The sequence below is a fragment of the Aegilops tauschii genome, chromosome 7 (assembly GCF_002575655.3).
Source record: "Aegilops tauschii subsp. strangulata cultivar AL8/78 chromosome 7, Aet v6.0, whole genome shotgun sequence".
NCBI lineage: Eukaryota > Viridiplantae > Streptophyta > Magnoliopsida > Poales > Poaceae > Aegilops > Aegilops tauschii.
Genome location: NC_053041.3, coordinates 49,236,765 through 49,257,471, shown reverse-complemented (window position 1 = coordinate 49,257,471; position 20,707 = coordinate 49,236,765). Strand labels below are relative to the sequence as shown.

Sequence of the window (20,707 nt, the reverse complement as noted above, 5' to 3'; positions counted from 1 at the left end):
CAAGCAATTCATAACATGGGCCGACAAAGAATATGTTTATGCGGATGTTACAGAGGAGCATCACACCAAACGGTACTCTGTACAAGTTCATATGAGTGAATTGTTCCAGCTGTTCAATCTGCGCGACCTCGACAAATCTATGCTGAGTTGCTACGTTCTGTAAGTTATTTATTTCTACCTCATCTCGTTCTTCATTGCCTGCACTATATATATATATATATATATATATATATATATATATATATATATATATATATATTGTCCTAACTATATTGTTGCGTACGCTATTATGCAGATTGAAGATTTGGGAATGCAAAATAAGAAACATCCATGATGTTGGGTTCATTGACCCACATATCGTTAATGGACATGTGTTACAACATCACCCCGAAGACGTGGAGAAAGACTTGTACAAGTTTCTTAGAAAGCATCAACTAAAAAGTCATATTCTATTTCCTTACCATTTTGGGTGAGTGTTTCTCTCTTGTGCCCATTCTCTTTTGTTTACTCCATGCATGGTATGTCTAATCGATGAGTTATGCATGACTGTGCATGTAACGTGTCCGCAGGTTCCACTGGATTCTGCTAAATATTGAACTTCACACCTCCAGAGTTCTAATCATGGACTCTATGGATTCGGATCCAAAGCATTGGGCCGACATGAGAAAAATGCTGCAAAAGTAATTATTTTCAATCATTTGAGCTCTATATCGATCGGTCTCTTTCGTTCATTTCCTAATATCAAGTAACTAATAACTCCCTTGTTCATTTAATTTTCTTTGCCCTGTAGGGTTTGGAGACGGTTCTCAGAAGAAATTGTCGGTGAATTCAAACATGAGCTAGATTTTAGAAGGTTAGTTAATGTGGATAAGCAGCCACCGGGGACCAATCTATGTGGATACTATGTTTGTGAGAACATCCGGAGACACACCTCTGAGCGGAAGGCATCGGATAGCGTGCGCAACGCGACGGATAACTTGCGGAGGAGGCTTAGTCTAGAAGCTCGCTTCCGACCAATTCAAGATGAATTAGCAGGATTTTTCATGAGGGAAGTCATCAATCCTAAAGGAGAACACTATACCGAGGACGAAGAAATTTATATGCATACCCGAGATTGAAACTTGTTCGAAGTTGTATATGGTCATCCATCCTAATTGTGTATGGAAACTTGTTCGAAGTTGTATATGGTCACCCGAGATTGAATATATATTATATATTCCTCTTGAATTCTTCTTGTTTGAAATTTCAGATGCATGTATATAGTACCGTAGAATATGTGTACTGAAACTTCATGAAAATTAAAATAAAACACAAAATAAAATATAAAAGAAATAAAACACTACAAATTAAAAAGAAACCAGGTTTGGGGGGCTAAAACCCTAAACCTGCGGAGAAGGCCTTTAGTCCCGGTTAGCCACGAGAACCGGGACTAAAGGTCCTCCGCCCCGACGGACCCCTGGCGCCCACGTGGACGGGCCTTTAGTCCCGGTTAGCCACGAGAACCGGGACTAAAGCCTTTAGTCGCGGTTCGTAAGAGGCGCGACTAAAGGGGGGGGTCTTTAGTCGCGCATATTTAGTCCCGGTTGCACAGCCGGGACTAAAGGCCTTTGCGAACCGGGACTAAAGGCCTTTTTTCTACCAGTGATTGTAGACATAGAAATTTGCAAAATACTTACGGATCAGAATGTGACAGACCCGTTGACTAAAATTATCTCACAAGCAAAACATGATCACACCTTAGTACTCTTTGGGTGTTAATCACATAGCGATGTGAACTAGATTACTGACTCTAGTAAACCCTTTGGGTGTTGGTCACATGTCGATGTGAACGATGGGTGTTAACCACATAAAGATGTGAACTATTGATGTTAAATCACATGGCGATGTGAACTAGATTATTGACTCTAGTGCAAGTGGGAGACTAAAGGAAATATGCCCTAGAGGCAATAATAAAGTTATTATTTATTTCCTTATATCATGATAAATGTTTATTATTCATGCTAGAATTGTATTAACCGGAAACATAATACATGTGTGAATACATAGACAAACAGAGTGTCACTAGTATGCCTCTACTTGACTAGCTCGTTAATCGAAGATGGTTATGTTTCCTAACCATAGACATGAGTTGTCATTTGATTAACGGGATCACATCATTAGGAGAATGATGTGATTGACTTGACCCATTCCGTGAGCTTAGCACTTGATTGTTTAGTATGTTTCTATTGCTTTCTTCATGACTTATACATGTTCCTATGACTATGAGATTATGCAACTCCCGTTTACCGGAGGAACACTTTGTGTGCTACCAAACGTCACAACGTAACTGGGTGATTATAAAGGTGCTCTACAGGTGTCTCCGAAGGTACTTGTTGGGTTGGCGTATTTCGAGATTAGGATTTGTCACTCCGATTGTCGGAGAGGTATCTCTGGGCCCTCTCGGTAATGCACATCACTTAAGCCTTGCAAGCATGACAACTAATGAGTTTGTTGCGGGATGATGTATTACGGAATGAGTAAAGAGACTTGCCGGTAACGAGATTGAACTAGGTATTGAGATACCGACGATCGAATCTCGGGCAAGTAACATACCGATGACAAAGGGAACAACGTATGTTGTTATGCGGTCTGACCGATAAAGATCTTCGTAGAATATGTGGGAGCCAATATGAGCATCCAGGTTCCGCTATTGGTTATTGACCGGAGACGTGTCTCGGTCATGTCTACATAGTTCTCGAACCCGTAGGGTCCGCACGCTTAAAGTTTCGATGACAGTTATATTATGAGTTTATATGTTTTGATGTACCAAAGGTTCTTCGGAGTCCCGGATGTGATCACGGACATGAGGAGGAGTCTCGAAATGGTCGAGACTTGAAAATTGATATATTGGAAGCCAATGTTTGGATATCGGAAGTGTTCCGGGTGAAATCGGAATTTTACCGGAGTACCGGGAGGTTACCGGAACCTCCCGGGGGCTTAATGGGCCATAGTGGGCCTTAGTGGAAGAGAGGAGAGGCGGCCAGGGCAGGGCCGCGCGCCCCTCCCCCCTAGTCTGAATAGGACAAGGAGAAGGGGGCGGCGCCCCCCTTTCCTTCCTCTCTCCCTCCTCTTTCCCCCTCCACTCCTAGTCCAACAAGGAAAAGGGAGGGAGTCCTACTCCCGGTGGGAGTAGGACTCCTCCTGGCGCGCCCCTTCTGGCCGGCCGCACCTCTCCCCCTTGCTCCTTTATATACGGGGGCAGGGGCACCCTAGAGACACAACAATTGATCTCTTGATCTCTTAGCCGTGTGCGGTGCCCCCCTCCACCAGAGTCCACCTCGATAATACTGTAGCGGTGCTTAGGCGAAGCCCTGCGTCGGTAGAACATCATCATCGTCACCACGCTGTCGTGCTGACGAAACTCTCCCTCAACACTCGGCTGGATCGGAGTTCGAGGGACGTCATCGGGCTGAACGTGTGCTGAACTCGGAGGTGCCGTACGTTCGGTACTTGATCGGTCGGATCGTGAAGACGTACGACTACATCAACCGCGTTGTGCTAACGCTTCCGCTTTCGGTCTACGAGGGTACGTAGACAACACTCTCCTCTCTCGTTGCTATGCATTACCATGATCTTGTGTGTACGTAGGATTTTTTTTTTGAAATTACTACGTTCCCCAACACTTCCTGCCTTCAAAATTCAAACTATATCAAAAAATTAAAAAAAAGTTAGTAATGGCGCACCTGCCCACGGTGCGCCATTACTATCTTTCCGCCTTCAAAATTCAAAATAAATCAAAAAAAAGTTAGTAATGGCGCACCTGCCCACGGTGCGCCATTACTATGCCGTATATATGGCTGGGCGGGGTCCTCTCCTCCTTACCTCTTCATTGTTCTCCACTCCACCTCTCCTCCACTCCATCTCCTCCTCTCCTCCACTCCATCTCCCCTCCTCTCCTCCACCATACTCCCCTCCTCCTCTCCGACGACCTCCTCCTCCTCCTCTCCGGCGACCTCCTCCTCCCTCCTCTCCTCCCCTCCCCTCACGGTTTCCCCTCCCTCCTCTCCGGTGAGCTCCTCCTCCCTCCTCTCCGGTGAGCTCCTCCTCCCTCCTCTCCTCCCCTTCCCTCACGGTTTCTCCTTCCTCCTCTCCGGTGCTCCGGTGAACTCCTCTCCGGCGACCTCCTCCTCCTCTCCGGCGATGTAGGCGAGCTCCTCTCCGGTGACCTCCTCCTCCTCCTCTCCGGTGACCTCGACCCTCCTCTCCGGCGAAATCCTCTCCGGCAAAAGAACATACAAAAAAATGAGAACAAAATTTGAAAAAATATCGTGCAAAAAAACGAGCAAAAAAAAGAGCAAAAAAAGGGCAAAAAAATCGCGATCCAGATCCAAATTCAAAATTCAAAAATAGCAATGGCGCACAGTGGAGGTTAGACGGTGCGCCACTACTATTTTCCCGCCTTCAAAATTCAGAAAAAATCAAAAAAATTCAAAAAAAAAGTTACTAGTGGCGCACCTGTAGCAATAGTAATGGCGCACTACAAGGTGCGCCATTGTTACCTGCAATAGTTACTAATGGTGTGATTATAGTGGCGCACCTGTAGTGCGCCATTAATGGCCAAAACAGGTGCGCCACTAACAGGCCTTTTCCTAGTAGTGTGTGGAGGTGTGTCTCCGATGAATATGTCCTTGATGGATTTGCCCGGATCTGGTCGTAATTCGTCTATGTTAGTGTCTCTTCAGGTTGGATGTTTCCAATCAATGGTACTCTTCAAAGGCGACGGTTGCTGTTCTGGTGCACTGGTTCTATGAGGCCTTAGAGCATCTCCAACAGCCGCGCAATATAAGCGCCACGCTGGAAAATTTGTGTTTTTTCGCGCGCGCAGCCGCTCCAGAGGACGCGCAAAAACCACGTGCGCGGCATAAGTAGTTCGGCACGCGGGGCGAAACGGCATCGCGCGCCGTTTATTTGCTGCGCCTGCGCCCGCTCCCGCGCGCTGCACACTCGAGTGCCCGCGCCGCACCCTCCTCGCCGCGGTGCTTTCGCCCCACCCGCGCCGCCGCAAGCGAATTAGCCCGATGGACGGACGCGCCGACATCCCCATCACCCCTTCCTACACCCACGACCCCTCCGCCGCCGCCGCCGCAAACCCTAGCGCGGGGAGATTTGGCTTCGCCTCCGCCGGTGCTCCTCCAAGCACCGGTATCGCGCGCGGTCTTTTCATGCCGCCACCGACAACCTCAACGTCGGGTGGCGTCGCGCCGGCGCCCGTCGTGAAGCCACGTGCCCCATGATGATGCCAACGCCTTCCGAGCTCCCCATGATGATGCGGCGCGACACAATGAAGAGGAGGAGAAAGAATCGTCTTCGGAGGATGAAGAAACGGATGAAGAGGAGGACAAAGATGAGGATGATGAGACATGATTGTTGATGTGCCATTTGTTTGTGTGAACTTTTATGTCATGAACTTGGTTGCATGATGGTGTGATATGGCATGATTTTGAACTTGTTTGGGTGATTTTAAACTATGCCATGTCTTGTTTTGATGTTTGAAATATCACCATATTGTCTTCGAAATGCAATATATGGCAGGCGCCGGCTGCTCGCGCGCGCTGCAGTTTAGCGCGTCTGCTGGAGCGGCTCGTGCGCGCTATATTTTGCAGCGGTCGCTGGAGCCAGTGCTCCGCGGCGCGCAAAATCTCCCGATTCCGGCGCGGTGAACGCTTTTTTAGCGCGTCGTGCGTTGCGCGCCTGTTGGAGATGCTCTTAGCACGACGACTTCCCGACGGCTACTACAACAAATTTTTGTCCAGCTCCAGCAAGAGAGCGGCAATGACAGCGGCGCGCCTTCCGCTCGCTTCAGTGCTTGTAGTCCTCGCTAGGTGGTCTACGGATCTGATTTTTTTTGATATTCGTGGTACTGCCATGATTGAAAATAAATTACTCCAAAGTTTTCAAAAAAAAAAACAGAAAGATATCGTGCAATGCAGCATGCAATGATTCGACGGTTAGTCCTGTGTGGTCGTCCACTCATCATGTCGATGATGATGAGATCGCCCGCGAACTCTGAGCTGGTTACAAACACAGATCGATCTCCGATCGATCGGATGGAAGGATGATCGCGCACAGGGCCGGCTCTATGTTTTGGAAGGCCCTATGGCGAACTCAACGGTATGGGCTCCTAAGTCCTAAGACAATATATATGTGTGTGCTCGTACTACATAAACAAATATATACAACTTCATTTGCATAGTACTAAAAGTAAACTTTCAACCATACATATTGTTGGACAATGCCATATTCAAACAGATGGACTAAAAAGATAGCAAAATAAATCTAACTTGATTACCTCAAGTGACTTCACAAATGCACCCGACAAATCCTTCTTAGTCAACATCGTAAGGCAGGCTAATATCGTAAAATTATAAAGAGAAGAAAATACAGAGAATTAGAAATTTGTTCATCAGAATAAGGATGGATGAATTGGATACGAACTTGTGAAATACAAAGACACTGGGCGACGCGGCCGGATGGACGTGAGGGACTGAGTGGCCACAGCTGGGCCGGCAGGCCAAAAGAGGCACGCAACATCGGCAAGGCAGCAACAGCGGCAATACGACACACGGCGGAGATAAGAATCGCAAGTGATGGTTGTCGGGGACGAGAACACAAAGCGATCACGATTGATGCAGTCGAGCTGCGGCCAGAAGGTCCCCCATCTCCTCGTGTCTACGAAATCTGCGGATATGGCCAACCACGTGTCGCACAACAACTCATCCTTCATAGTCGAGTAGCTCGCCATCCTTCGTCATCTGAAAAAACAACATAGCGTTAGAAAATAAGCTCAATGCCAATTGACCGAACACCTGCCGAGCGTGGTGTCCGCCATGGAGGTCGTCGATAGGTGGACGGAGTGTACCTGGGTACAAACAGCTCCAAGGTGGACAGTGACGTCATAAAGGCGAGCGGGCACGTCGTCGGTGCTGGTTGCGAATGTCTGTCAATGCCTCTGTGGCGGGGGAGGTGGAGGGTGCGGATGCAAAGCAAGATGGAGAAGGGACGTAGTGGAAGGAAATGGGACCAGGAGGGGAAAATGGATGGGCCTAGGGTGTCAGAGTTCTACGTGGTTGATGTTTGAACTCCGACAACGACAAGCCCTCCCCCCACCCCCCACCCCCCCCCCCCCCACACACACACACACACACGCACGTACACATACTTTGTCTCTAACTTTCGGAGGGAAACGCGTCCAGTCCGCTCGCCCGGACCAATACACGATCACGTTGGATGACTTCCGCGATCCGGACAGCGTAGTTCAAATATATACGGACGGTTTGAGGGTCGGGATTAAAGATGCCCTTAGTCACGTGCTACTAATTTAGTCGCCAGTGACGGCATTTAGCTAGATAGGGACACACCTGACAGTCTGATCAGACAGGAACCATGTGATGTGTGTGTGAGGTCCGTTGCATGCAGCACACAATGATTCGACGGTTAGTGTTGGTCCTAGACCGCTCATCATTTCGATGATGATGAGCTCGCTTGCGAGTCCTGAGCTGGATGGATACACAGATCTCGGATCGGATGGATCGATGAATGATCACACGCACGCGTACTCTCCTGCCCCCTGCCTTTTGTCGTCGTTTGTTGCATGCATGATTTCCACCACATGCCATTGTCGCCGGCAAAAAAGAAATTATATGTGGTGGACTACTGATCAGTACTGATCCAAACATGCATGTATATACTCGGTAGATATACAGTGGTCGTCAAACAGTATAAATTAAATTTGATTTTGTAAGAATCTAACCCAAAAATTTCTAGGTACAAAATATTTCTGTGCCAACCAAATACCGAAGTTTCACAAATTTTGAAACTAAATATAATGCTTTTCTAAAATCAATACCCAATGGGATTTAAACAAACAGTAATTTTTTAATTTGGTTGAAACCATCCCAACTTTAAGGTAGGCAATGTTTTGGTTCCCGTCTATATTTCTGTATTCATAAAATTTTGGTGAAAATATGAACCTTGTTGGGTAATTGTACGATATCTATAAAATAGTTGTGAGTAGAATTTAGGTGGTTAGACTAGGTGAAACACATGGAGGATATTTTATATGGCACTAAAAAGAGATTATATAGCTTTGGTCATCTTTTTTGTTGGGAAATGTTACCTGGCTTACGTCAGCCAGGAGACAAGAACCAGCTAACCTCCACGGTCCGATCTGGCAACACGAATCTTGGCGCAAATAGGGTGCCAGGTCAACTCTCCTCAGTCGTCACTAGTAGAAAAAGGCCCATTAGTCCCGGTTCTAGAGGACCTTTAGTCCCGGTTCTGGAACCGGGACTAAAGGGTCGTTACTAAAGGCCACGTGGCCGTTGCCTGGAGGTCCACCTTTAGTCCCGGTTGGTAACACCAACCGGTACTAAAGGAAATTTTATGAAAAAAAAAATTGATTTTTTTTCCTGATTTTCAAATTTCTGAATTATTTTAACCTCTAATCTCTAATCACCCCATCACTGCTCAATTTAATTTCTAATCTCTAATCACTTCTCATCATTCCAAATCATCTAACTTCCCGAACGGTCACCCATCCTCTCACTACCCAAGCCTGAGCACGCTTAACTTCCGGGTTCTATTCTCCCTCGTTTCCAAGTCTGCACTTGTTGTTTTCCTGACAATAGTAAGATGTCAATCCTATTAACCCTCAGGAGTTTAGCTTGAGCATGAAGTCACACATTTCACTGTTTGAGTTTGAAACTATTCTCTAAAAAACAATAATTATTTAGTAACACTAATATTTCTTGAATAAGTAGTTTGACCACAGTTTGACCAGATTTGACCAAAATTCAACAAAACTGAAATAATTATTTAGTAACACTAATATTTCTTGAATAAGTAGTTTGACCATTGTTTGACCACAGTTTGACCATAGTTTGATCAGATTTGACCAAAATTCAAAAATATTGAAATAATTATTTAGTAACACTAATATTCTTGAATTATTATTTAGTAACACTAATACTTCTTGAATAAGTAGTTTGACCATAGTTTGACCAAATTTAACGAAAATTCAAAAAAAACTGAAATTTGAGCATAACTTTTTTTTCCTTTTAGAATTGAGGATTCTAAAAATTTGCAAACAGGCCGTAGGTGGTCAAAATCGGATGCGTATTTTCGTGCTGAAGATTTTGATATATTATACTTTTTTTCCGACATTGTATGCAAAAGTTATAGCCGTTTTACATTTTTCCTACACTTTTTGCAAAACATGTCCAAATTTTAGTTTTTAAATTTTCCTAACTAGTAGATGTAGTAACATAACTACATCTCGAAGGATTTTATTTTTTGAAGTTTTTATCATTTTCTTTGGCTTTTTACAAAAACTGAAAAGGCGATCCGCGCGGGGGGGGGGGGGGGGGGGGGGGGGGTAGTGTTTGAAAATGGGACCTTTAGTCCCGGTTTGAGACACGAACTGGGACTAAAGGGTGCAATGCCCTTTAGTCCCGGTTCGTATCTCAAACCGTCCCGGTTCGTGTCTCAAACCGGGATTAAAGGTCTCATTTGAACCGGGACTAATGCCTTTAGCCGCACGAACCGGGACCAATGCTCACATTAGTCCCGGTTTGTAACTGAACCGGGACTAATGGGCTTATCTGGCCCGAACGAAAGCCCTGTTTTCTACTAGTGCGTTTGCGATTTCAACTATGTTGACGAGCATACCTCTTTTATTTCTTCAAAAAAAGGGCAACGGCGAGGACTCAAACTCGCGCCCTCGTAGGGCAGCACCATGCACACTGGCCACTTGGTTGAAGCGGGATTCGTGAACAATTGCGCACAAACATATTTATGTATATATATTTGAATTTTTTGTTTTAAATTTGTTTTTTCATTTGAACAAAAATCTGTAAGTCCTGATTTTTTTTCATTTTGTAAAGAACAAAATTTCTAGAGGTGTTTTTCTTCCTAAACTCACTATGTGTGTTTTTATTATACTTCACATGGCATTTTTTAAATTAAAACCGTGCCATTTTTTCTTCCAAAACATGGCACTTTTTGTTAAGAGCATGACATTTTAATTATTAATAACACCTCATATTTATTAATAAGAGGATGCCAAATTTATTATTAAGGGCATGGAATTTTTATTTTCAGTGGCATGGGAGTTTTTTTATTACTATAAGCGCATGGAATTTTTATTATTGAGAGGATGCCATTTTTACTGTTGAGAGTATGGGTTCGATTCCCAGTCGTTCCTTTGTTATCATTATTTTTTTACCACGATGGTATCTCCTTTTACATGGCAATTTTTCTACAAAAAAATAACATGGCGGTTGGTATTTTTTTATTACTTAAGAGATGACATTTTATTATTATTAAGAGATGGCATTTTTTTACTTTAAGAGATGACATTTTATTATTATTAAGAGATGGCATTTTTATATTTTAAGAGATGAAATTTATTATTATTTAGAAATGGTATATTTAATATTAAGAAGCGGCATTTTTATTATTAAGATATGTCATTTTATTATTAAAATATGTCATTTATTATTATTATTATGAGATGGCATTTTCATATTTTAAGAGATGGCATTTTTAATGTTTAGCATGGCATTTTTTAAAGTTTAACATGACATTTTTACAGGATGGCAGTTTTAAAATTTAGCATGGCAATTTTATAGTTTTCTATATCACACGATCTTTTTTCTTATCATACTCATTGTAAATTTACAAATTAGAGCAATGTCAGTATTTATAAAATAGCATGGCTGTTTTCATAATTTAGATCAGGGGCAAATTTTGTTTTGTACAAGATGGCAGTTTTTTATCGGATACTGCTTTTATTTATTTTTTACATACACAGTGGCAAATCTTATTTTTACGTTTCTTTGTGTATAAAAAATTTGTAATTGGGCCTGCCTGGGGAAAACCAAAGGCGGCCTCCACAATGAACGAATCGTTCGCTTGTCATTATTCAACATCTAAGAACAATCAGACATGATTAGTTTCAACGCGTATAGGAGGAACCAAAGGCGCCCAAGTGCAAAAGAAAAGAAAAGAAAAGAAAAGAAAAGAAAAGAACAAACTACCCAGCTGGCTCTCCCCTACCATGTTACGATCTCTGCCAATTTCCTGATGGAACCTGGCACATCACATGCTCCCAGAGGCGTACGTGCGGCACAGTCACCGTCGGATTAAACAATATCAGAGGATTGAGATAATAGGAGTACAATAATACAAATTCCTCTCAACGAACTGCAAACTAATCAGCGGTCAAATCAAAGTCGCACGTATCATTGGAGATACCTCACTGTGTGACATGTTCTTGCAACTTGCACGTACGGAGCAATGCAACTTGCGGTGTTGTGTAGATGATCAGCAGTACTTTAATTTGGAGTTTCATTCATCCTGCGAACGTACACAATTATCATGGCCACCAAAAGGCCATGTGCGGCCTGCAAATGATTCAGTGGTTCGCCAGATAGCTGGCTCAAGCTGATTAATTAAGCTCCCACGGATCAACGGATGGACGGAGAGCCCCTGATCGATGATCGAGCTAGTTACAAAGTACAATTAGGCAGCCGTTGCATTGGTGCTTAGTCGCACACATTCATTCACGATTCGAATAACATGCCCTTGTCGATCGGGCTAATAATAATACCAACCAAGCAATTAGCCATGCATGGCTAGCTTAGTAAGATTTCATTGCACATTATTTGTCGCGCCAGCTAGCTAGCTAGTTAATGACCATCCAAAATGAGCTAACCAACGCTTGCAATTATTCTGCAGAGATCACCATGTATGATTAACGATTAGTCATGGTGTTTATTCCTGCAACTGTATAGGCTTTTCTGTTAGTATGCATGTTTAATGACCACAAATATATTCTGTCGACATAGATTAGATGCTCTAACCGGCCAACGGCTAGGTAGCTAAGCTAGCTAGCTGGACTGGACAGTCACGAGAATCAGAGCGTACCACCATGGGAATTAATGACCAATGAACTTCTCTACGTCGTCCGAGTCACGCCCATGATCTTCCATTCCTCCCTGTGGATGTTTAACAAATCTCTGTAGTACTGTGTATCGATCATGCGTGTATGACCTACCTTGCTGTACTTAGTTTAGACTAAATGTCCCCTAAGCTTTTTTAATCCGCAAAACTAAATCAAATGAAAAAAATATTTTGAATGGAGGACGATGGTCATTGCATCCATTTATGCACATAACAATGTATTGCTAATTGTTAAACAATAAAATATTGACATGATATGGAAAACATGTTTGACCAAATTTGATTAGTTAAAGTAGTATTCATGCAAATTAGTTGAAAAGGTTGAGCAGGTTAGGCACTTGAAAAGAAAAAGGGAGTGAATGTTTGGGTCTTCGTGAAGTTGTCTCCCTCTCCAGAAACCCTAGCCACCACTGCTCGACCCACTCCTTGACAGAGAGGCCAAGGGTCGCCTCCCACTTCGTCTGTCGCTTTGGCGGAAGGAGGGGTGTGGACCCCGATCTGCATTGTAGTGTTGTAGTTAGGTCTCCTAGGGTTAGAGTTTTGATCTACGGCAGCTATGCTATGACGGCGATAGCAACATCATGCGGATCAGGAATGAGCTTTTCCCGACTCCTGGTCCACCTCATCGTCTACGGTCCTGACACTAGCAGTAGAGGAGGCTGGGAAATACTTTTATTGCTGTTCTTTTGGCATGGTCAATCTAATTGTGTCTTCGTGTTATGCAGTTGGTCTTCTAAGGCCTCTTTCGGCGGAGTGGACGGTGCTGCTTCCTGTCTTGGTCATCTGGCCCCTTTCCCAACCAATGACATTTAGCTAGCTTCAGTGTCGTCGGGGAGATTACGAGGTTAGGTCTCCCTGGATTTTTCTCGCTATATTTTGGGTAGGCTATGTGCCTTCTCCGAGACGACAATGTGTTTCCCATATTGTTGTTGCGGCGCCTTCTAGTTCAGACTGTGACTTCCAGGTATCTGCCTCAATAATGTTTCCTTATCTACGATGGTATTTCAAGGGTCTACATGGGGCATTAAGTTTCGCTCATGGTGTGCCGCCCCCTAGTGTAGGAGGAAGAGACATTGATTTCCCTAAGGACATGTGTGCAATATTTTTTATAAGGATGGGCTAGGAAGGGTTGGTTGACTCTAATATATGGCCTTTGTCATTTAAAAAAAACATTTTTTCACCTCCCCGTCTAGCATGTGTTTCTCCCGGTTGAGTGCCTTTGGGTTTTTTCTAGTTCCGTGGGTAATCCGCTCGAAGGTGGTGGTATGTTTCCTGTACATCCCCCGTGGCCGAAATAAATTTACAAGGCCCCGATGGCGAAAGGCAATGAATGAGGAGATTATATGTTTGAGGAGACTATGGATTAGGTTCCTCGCTTAGTGACTCATATACCATACGACTCTTGCAAAGACTACACGGACGTTGCAGTGCAAGCCCTAAAATCATTCTCCATTCTTCCCGACTGGACTGTGTGAAATGAAGAAAAAGAACGAGGAAGGGGAGGTGAAAAAAAATCATAAATTTGAAAATGTTCATGAATCTATTTTTTTCAAATTACAAAAAAGATTCACGGATGTGGAAAATATTGTTGAATTCAATTATTTTTTCACAAATACTACACAAAACAAATGTATTTGAACTCAAAATAAAATCGCAACTTAGAAAAATTAGGCTGTCTTCCTTTTTTGTTGTTCTAAAGAACATTTGCACTATTCTCATCTACCCATATACTCCCTCCGTCCGAAAAAGCTTGTCCCTCAAATGAATGTATCTAGCACCAAGTTAGTGCTAGATACAACCATTTGAGGGACAAACTTGGGACAAGTTTTTTCGGACGGAGGTTGTATCTATTTGAACCATTTACATTATTCCAATCACATCTATATGAGCGTCTAGAGCGCGACACGTGGCGAATGACTGAGAGCGCGTCAAGTAGTGCTGATCGTTGCGAGGCTCCCGAAGGAGCGCTCGTTAACTAGTTGCTCTTCTCTGTAGGCGATCAATATTTAGTTTTCTGGGACTTGGGCCAGGCTTTACATTCATGTTGGGTTTTGAAGAGCCCGGTACGGGCCAGCAGGTCTCCAGCGCTGATCGCGGAAGGCCGGCCCGCGGAAGCCAGTGGCAACGAGCGCCGGGCCGACGGGCGCACGTGTGTGGGACGTGTCCGTACGCCCGGCCGCGCTGGTTTGCCTCGGGATTCCCCGCCTCCGCCACATGCGCGCGCGTGCCATCCAGCCATCGTTGGCCTCTTCGTCCCCAAGAATTATTCAGAGGAAGCAGGCAGCGCAGGGCAGGGCAGGAGCAGCAATGATTAGTGGAAAATGGCATGTCCTCGGCTGGCTTAGATTAAAAGTCCTGTACCACTGGCCCTCCCTGTCGTTCCTCTGCCTGCTTCCCATCACATTCCTCCCTCCCACCCTTCATGATTGATTGATTAGTTTGTTAGTTGCTGCTAGTGCTAGATCTGGACTACTGTTCACCGCAAGTCTAACCCCTTTTTATGCCCTTTATATATCTTGCAAATAGCCTATGCAGAGGTCCAAGTATGTGAGAATTTTTTTTAGTTAAGTGATATAGAGTAAGCTTTTGCCCGTATCAGAAAAAGAGTAAACTTCTGCCAGTATTGTTACTTTGTGTGCGTGTTTCGGCAAAGATCTACAGTGTACCGGATTAAACTTTTACCAGTATTGTTAGTATGCTGAAAAGAACAGCACCCAGCCGTTTTGTATTGAGTGAGCTTCCACCTCCAAAAGGAAATGTGGCTTGTGAACAAAATATGGAATCCTTATGGAAAGCACCTGAGGATGGATGTGTAACACTTAACACGGATGGTTCCTTCTTGCCAGAGAACAGAACTGCTGGTACAGGCATGAGACTAAGGGATCATGATGGCGCTATAATTTTCTCTTCATGTAGAAGCTTGTGTTACTGTATGGACGCACTGGAAGCAGAATTGTTGGCCATCAAAGAGGGTTTGTCGCTCGCATTGCAGTGGAGTAATCTTCCTATCAAAATCGAGACCGACTGCCTTCAAGCTACAAATATGGTGATGGATGAAGGTCTTGATAGATCTCGTTATGGTTTTTTGGCGCGTGAGATTAAATCACTCATGGCACTCCGAAATACTTGTATTGCTCATGTTCGACGAAACAACAACATTGTCAGTCATACTTTAGCTCAGTATGGTAGATCTAGTGGCCGTATTGCGGTTGGCTAGGTTCAGGCCCTGATGGTATTGTCGAACTTTGTAACTCCGAGAGTAGCTTGGCTACTTGAGTAATGCAAGTTTTTTCCCGCAAAAAAAATACTCCATTTGAGTAGGTAATACCCAAAATAATAAAAAAATGTAATCAGGTCCATGGACGATACAGTCACGTGTGCAAGCACCCGAGCAAGACGAAGCCACCCTGTCGTCATCACCCATCCGGTCGGGCAAAATTTGTTGAAGTACACAGTCGAGAAATTGTCGTTCTAAGAGGCCAAGTGCACCAAAACATCAACTGTCACCGACGAAGAGAAGTGTAGATCGGAAGAGCCATATCTGCAAACATACCAACTAAAATGATGGTCGGTCGAATCATGAAGAATCCATCAGAGGCGAACACCAATCGAAATGAAACAGATTCTCTGAAGACCAAAGCTGGCTGAGTTTAAAATATTTGTCAAAGACACACCTCCACAAGCCCTCTAACGACGGTGGGCACCCACCGAATCCGCATGGGGAGAACAATATTCTAACTCGGATACACCGCCGCCGCCTCGCGCCGCCCGAACCAAGATAGGGAAACTACCTAACGGGACCCTTCCCACACGCACCAAGATAGTGCGCGTGTGTGTGTGTGTGGGGGGGGGGGGGGGGGGGGGGGGCTTGGCCGCACCTCCAAGGCCCAATGGCCACCGGAGGTGGGGCGGACCGGCGAGAGGGTGGAAACCCTAATCTCGTGTGAGCCACCTATTGGTGGAGTCGGGATACTATAACCGTTTTGTGTGTTTACATACTGCTGAAATTCAAAAGCAGAATAATTGGCACATGAAGCATATATTTAGATGCGATTCCTGCAGAAAATGTAGGGAGAGAATCATTTGATACCTGATTACAAAATGAATAAAAAGCAATATACGATGCACATATCTGTACACATAACGCTAGCTAGCTACTAGTATATTCTAGTAGCTTGCACGTACGGAGTACATCCGCAACGACTAGTTAGCTATACGGAGCAGTGGAGCACTAACGATTGAACCAGCAGAATCTTCACCTAAATCGCCAGCAGCGACGGCATTGATCATCAGCGGCTAGCGTTTGGGTAGCTAGGGACACATTTGACAGTCTGACGGACCAGGAGCCATGTGATGTGTCTATGGGCATATGTGCAGGTGCAGCACACAATGATTTGACGGTTAGTCTTGGTCCTAGTCCACTCATCATTTCGACGATTATGAGATCCCTCGCCATTTCTGAGCTGGCTATTAGATATACAGATCTCGGATCGATCGGATGGATGGATGACCGTGATCACGCGCACGCGTACTCTCCTGCCTGCCTGCCTTCCTTTAGTTGTTTGTTGCATGCATGATTTGCACCACATGCCATTGTCGGGAAATTATATATGTGTGGTCGACTACTGATACAAGTACCCAACCACATGTATACTTGATCGATATGGTGGTTCGGTATAGACTGACATAAGGCTGGCTTTTCTTGTTAGAGAAAAGTTTAGGTCTACTCATCAACATCACGACAGTACAAAAAAAATACATTAGAAGTAACAAAAATTACATTCAGATTCATGGATTATCCAGCGATGAAAGTACGGAAGCGAGCCAAAAATTCAGCGCAGCCATCGCCCCTCTCTCCTAGAGCAAGCCAAATATCTCGGTGGCTCATTTTGTTGTATGGTAGTATGCATTAGTGGAGAAGAGGTGACACCAATATATAAGGGGTTTTCTCTCACATATACGAGAACACATGACCACGATGTGTGCTCGTTTTTCTTGTCACGTGACACGTGCATTGTGTTTTGTGAATACTCAAAATCGACTGGCGGGTTGTGCTAGCTCATCCAACCGCACACCTGCCATTATTTTACTCCAGATTAAATTAGTTCAGAATGTGATCATTATATTACACAAAGATACATGCCAAGCAATTTTTCCTTCATTCGACTACTTAGAATAATTTTTTGGAAAAAACTGGTAAAAACGAAGATTTTCTATAGAACAATCATGTGCGAACAATATTTTGCATCGTCGGGAAATTAAAATCTATTTAAATGAAAGATTTGCCAAAATCTAGAAATAAAATATTGATGAAAAATAACTAAAAATTGATAACATAATTAGTATATGAGCTAAAAATATTGAAAATAATGAACTTTAGAAAAATAAAAAGATAGAATGGACGACTGTGTTTGTGGTGTATCACATAAGGGTCCAGATTTAACAATTCTTCACAACCAAATTCTACTTAGGGAAGATTGATTAGATAGGTCCTCTTAACTGAACTAATTGGAATATCCTTTGGAAAAACCAATAAAAATACACAATTTCTTATGAATAAACAGGAAAGTTATCTCCCCATGAGAAAATGTTAGCTTATTTTCTCGGAAATAGGAACTATATTTAAACATTCTTAATTGAATATTACTAAAAAAAACTGAAAATAGTAACACTAAATAAAATTAGAAAATGTTGAAAATATTTGAAAAAAGTATTGAATAAAATGAGACATTAAGGATAAAATTTATGAAGACCTTGTACAATGCAAGGTTCCTAAAGAGATGCTTGGTAAAATAAACCAATTTTTTTAAAGCATTAGTGCTTATTTCTAGAGGATGGATGCCTAATTAATTGTCTAGCAACCCCCTACAAATCAGCATCGGTGCTTAAGGAAAATTTTATTTATTTCTCTAGGCACCTTGCATTTTACAAGGCCTTAAGGTGCTACTCCCTCCGTTCCAAATTACTCGTCGTGGTTTTAGTAGATTCTTTGATGACTAAGTTTTACTTTTTCATTTGAGGAGATTGATTAGACAATTTTTCAAATCAACTAATCAGAATAAAAGTTTGAAAAAATAATACTCGTGTTTGTTTTTTCTTTCTTTGACAAAAGAGTGTTTGTGGTTGGTTACTTGAGGGGCTAGATTTAACAATTTCTACTTTTTTTTCCCTTAGGAGGGATTTCCTTATAGATATTTTTTTTAAATCAAGTTGGATAGATGATTAAAAGATCATTTATTTTAGAACAAAAAGATGAATATTATTTCAATGGAAAATTATTTAAACACTTTAAAATTTTAGATTTAATAGAAAAATCTAATAATGGAAGGTTTATTTTGTAGAAATGTCAAAACAAAGAGAAACATCTGAGAAAGATTATTGAAAAACATGAGACCTCTAAGGATATAAAATTTAGAAGGCAAACCAGTTGTGGTATTTTTTATTCAAAATTTAGCTAAACACTTGTGTTCTTTGGTTGTTCGAGTAAATGGTTAGATTTAACGGTTTTTTCTACGACCATGTTTCTGAAATCAGAAAAAATGGGAGTATGAACGAATGTGTTTGTGGTTGCTCGGGCAAGATTTGAGTGCGCCTTCAACATTTCTCACTCAACAAACAAAAGGTGCTCACAATCAGGCATGATTAAGCGGAACCAACGCGTGCAAAAACCTCTGCCCGGCTGGCTCTCTCCCACTAAAAGGCTCTAACCCATTACCCATGTTACCATACATCTCTACTAATTTCCTGACGGTACCTCTGGAAGGATGCTTAATCACAGCCCTGATCTCCTAGGAAGCACTACGGTAATGCCGCAATCATGCGATGCAACAGCTTGCATCCTGCTTATGTTACTAATAATCCCCACTTGTACGCACATTGATTGTACTATCATGAGCTTGATTATTCTGCACGAACCGGTGCGATTTCGCTTGCTCACATGACCCAAACGTAATGCAATCTCACCTGGGAACTTGGAGTAGGCCAGCGATTTAGCCAGTTGATTACTCCGGCAGTGCATCCCCAGTGCCTTGTCAAGGGTCAAGGGCCGCCATGGAAACTCGCCACAGGATCCTCAAAGGAGATCCACCCCACGCGCACCAGCTCATCATTGTCGCCCGCCCCCTCCCATCATCCCCGGTTAACCATCGCCCCGATCCCCCTATTTATACCCGCGCACCTGCGCATCATTTGCTCATCACCACCGCCGGCGAGCTCTCTCCTTCCTCTCGACCTTCGTAGTTCCTACACACGGACAGACAGGGCTCAGATAGTTAGTTAAAGAAAATGGCGCCTCAGAGCCTGGATCTTGGCCTGAACCTTGGCCTTGGCCTCGTGTCTCAGTCCTCCCAGTCGAGCTTCTGGTACTCCGGCGGCAATGTGGCGGCGGACCAAGAAGTGGGTCCGACTCCGACTGCCGTGGCGGTGGAGGAGAGGAGGTGCTCGCCCGGCAGCCCAGCGTCGAGCGGCAGCGGCAGCGGCAGCGGGTTGAAGCGCGGCGCCGAGAGGTCCGCCGGCAGCGGCGACGAGGACCAGGACGACGACGGCGGCAACGCGCGCAAGAAGCTCCGCCTGTCCAAGGACCAGGCCGCCGTCCTCGAGGAGTGCTTCAAGACGCACCACACCCTCACTCCGGTACGTGTCTTGCCTCATTGCACACTTCGATGATCCATGGAGATCGAGGATGGGAAAATGACATGGATTTCTTTTGCATTTACAGAAGCAGAAGACTGCGCTGGCTAACCGGCTGGGGCTGCGGCCGCGCCAGGTGGAGGTGTGGTTCCAGAACCGCCGCGCCCGGACCAAGCTGAAGCAGACGGAGGTGGACTGCGAGTACATGAAGCGCTGGTGCGAGCAGCTCGCCGAGCAGAACCGCCGCCTCGAGAAGGAGGTGGCCGAGCTCCGGGCGCTCAAGGCCGCACCGCCGGCGCACAACGGCGCCTCGACGGGGCCGCTCACCACCCTCACCATGTGCCTGTCCTGCAAGCGCGTCGCGTCCACGTCCTCCTCCTCGACCTGCAACGTGCCCAGCTTTTCCGCCAATGCCGGCATCGGCATGCCAATGCCATCGCCGGTGGCGCTGCCCGAACAACGGCAGTTCTTCTGTGGCTTCCGAGACACCGGAGCAGCAGCGTACGGCGGCTCTGCCGGGCTCGCCAAGGTGGTCAAGGCGGCCAGATAGAACAAGATATCTCTGTGACGGCGCCATGATCAGCATGCCAAGCAAGCTAACAAAAAAAATGGCGGCATTGTCACGACTCACAAATTTAAGCAAGTGTAGCAGAAAGCTTAATCCTTTTTCTTCTCTGCCTCTGAGGGAAATGCAAGTTAAGTAGTTTTAACAATCTAGGATCGACCGGTCGATGAGTTCCTGTGGGGATGAATGTATGCATGTGAAAAGTTGATGAAATAACATGAGAAACTAATTCATACTACTACGAACTTATTAACATGTTGAGTAAAGTACACCAACATGGTGAGTAATTTTCCATTTTGTCCCTGTCTTGCATAGTTGTTGCAGAGGGCAGCGTAGATCGAGGGTTGGTGTATTATTACTACTTGACTACTTGACTTGGTTTGTCTGATGTATCATCTACTCAATTTTGAGCTGCCAGACAAGTTGCATCTTAAAGGTGACTTCTGCTTTAGATTGGCCATCTAGCAAAAGAAGCTATGCTATTAGTATACCATTGCACTTGCCCATCTTACG

General features: G+C 44.3%; 1 protein-coding gene across 1 annotated transcript; it reads left to right on the top strand.

Annotated features, from left to right (window-relative positions):
• Positions 1-19,183: 19,183 nt before the first annotated feature.
• LOC109755559 (homeobox-leucine zipper protein HOX28) lies at positions 19,184-20,432 on the top strand. Its single transcript, XM_020314455.4, has 2 exons — positions 19,184-19,632; positions 19,718-20,432. Exons 1-2 carry the CDS (start codon positions 19,285-19,287, stop codon positions 20,177-20,179), a joined length of 810 nt encoding a protein of 269 aa, XP_020170044.1. The 5' UTR covers positions 19,184-19,284; the 3' UTR covers positions 20,180-20,432.
• Positions 20,433-20,707: the final 275 nt, after the last annotated feature.

What these genes read in the sequence shown, in the direction of transcription:
- LOC109755559 (XM_020314455.4), top strand. Translation starts at nt 19,285, where the DNA reads ATGGCGCCTCAGAGCCTGGATCTTGGCCTGAACCTTGGCCTTGGCCTC. An exon ending in CGCACCACACCCTCACTCCG is followed by an intron (nt 19,633 to 19,717) that starts GTACGTGTCTTG and finishes TTGCATTTACAG; the next exon opens with AAGCAGAAGACTGCGCTGGC.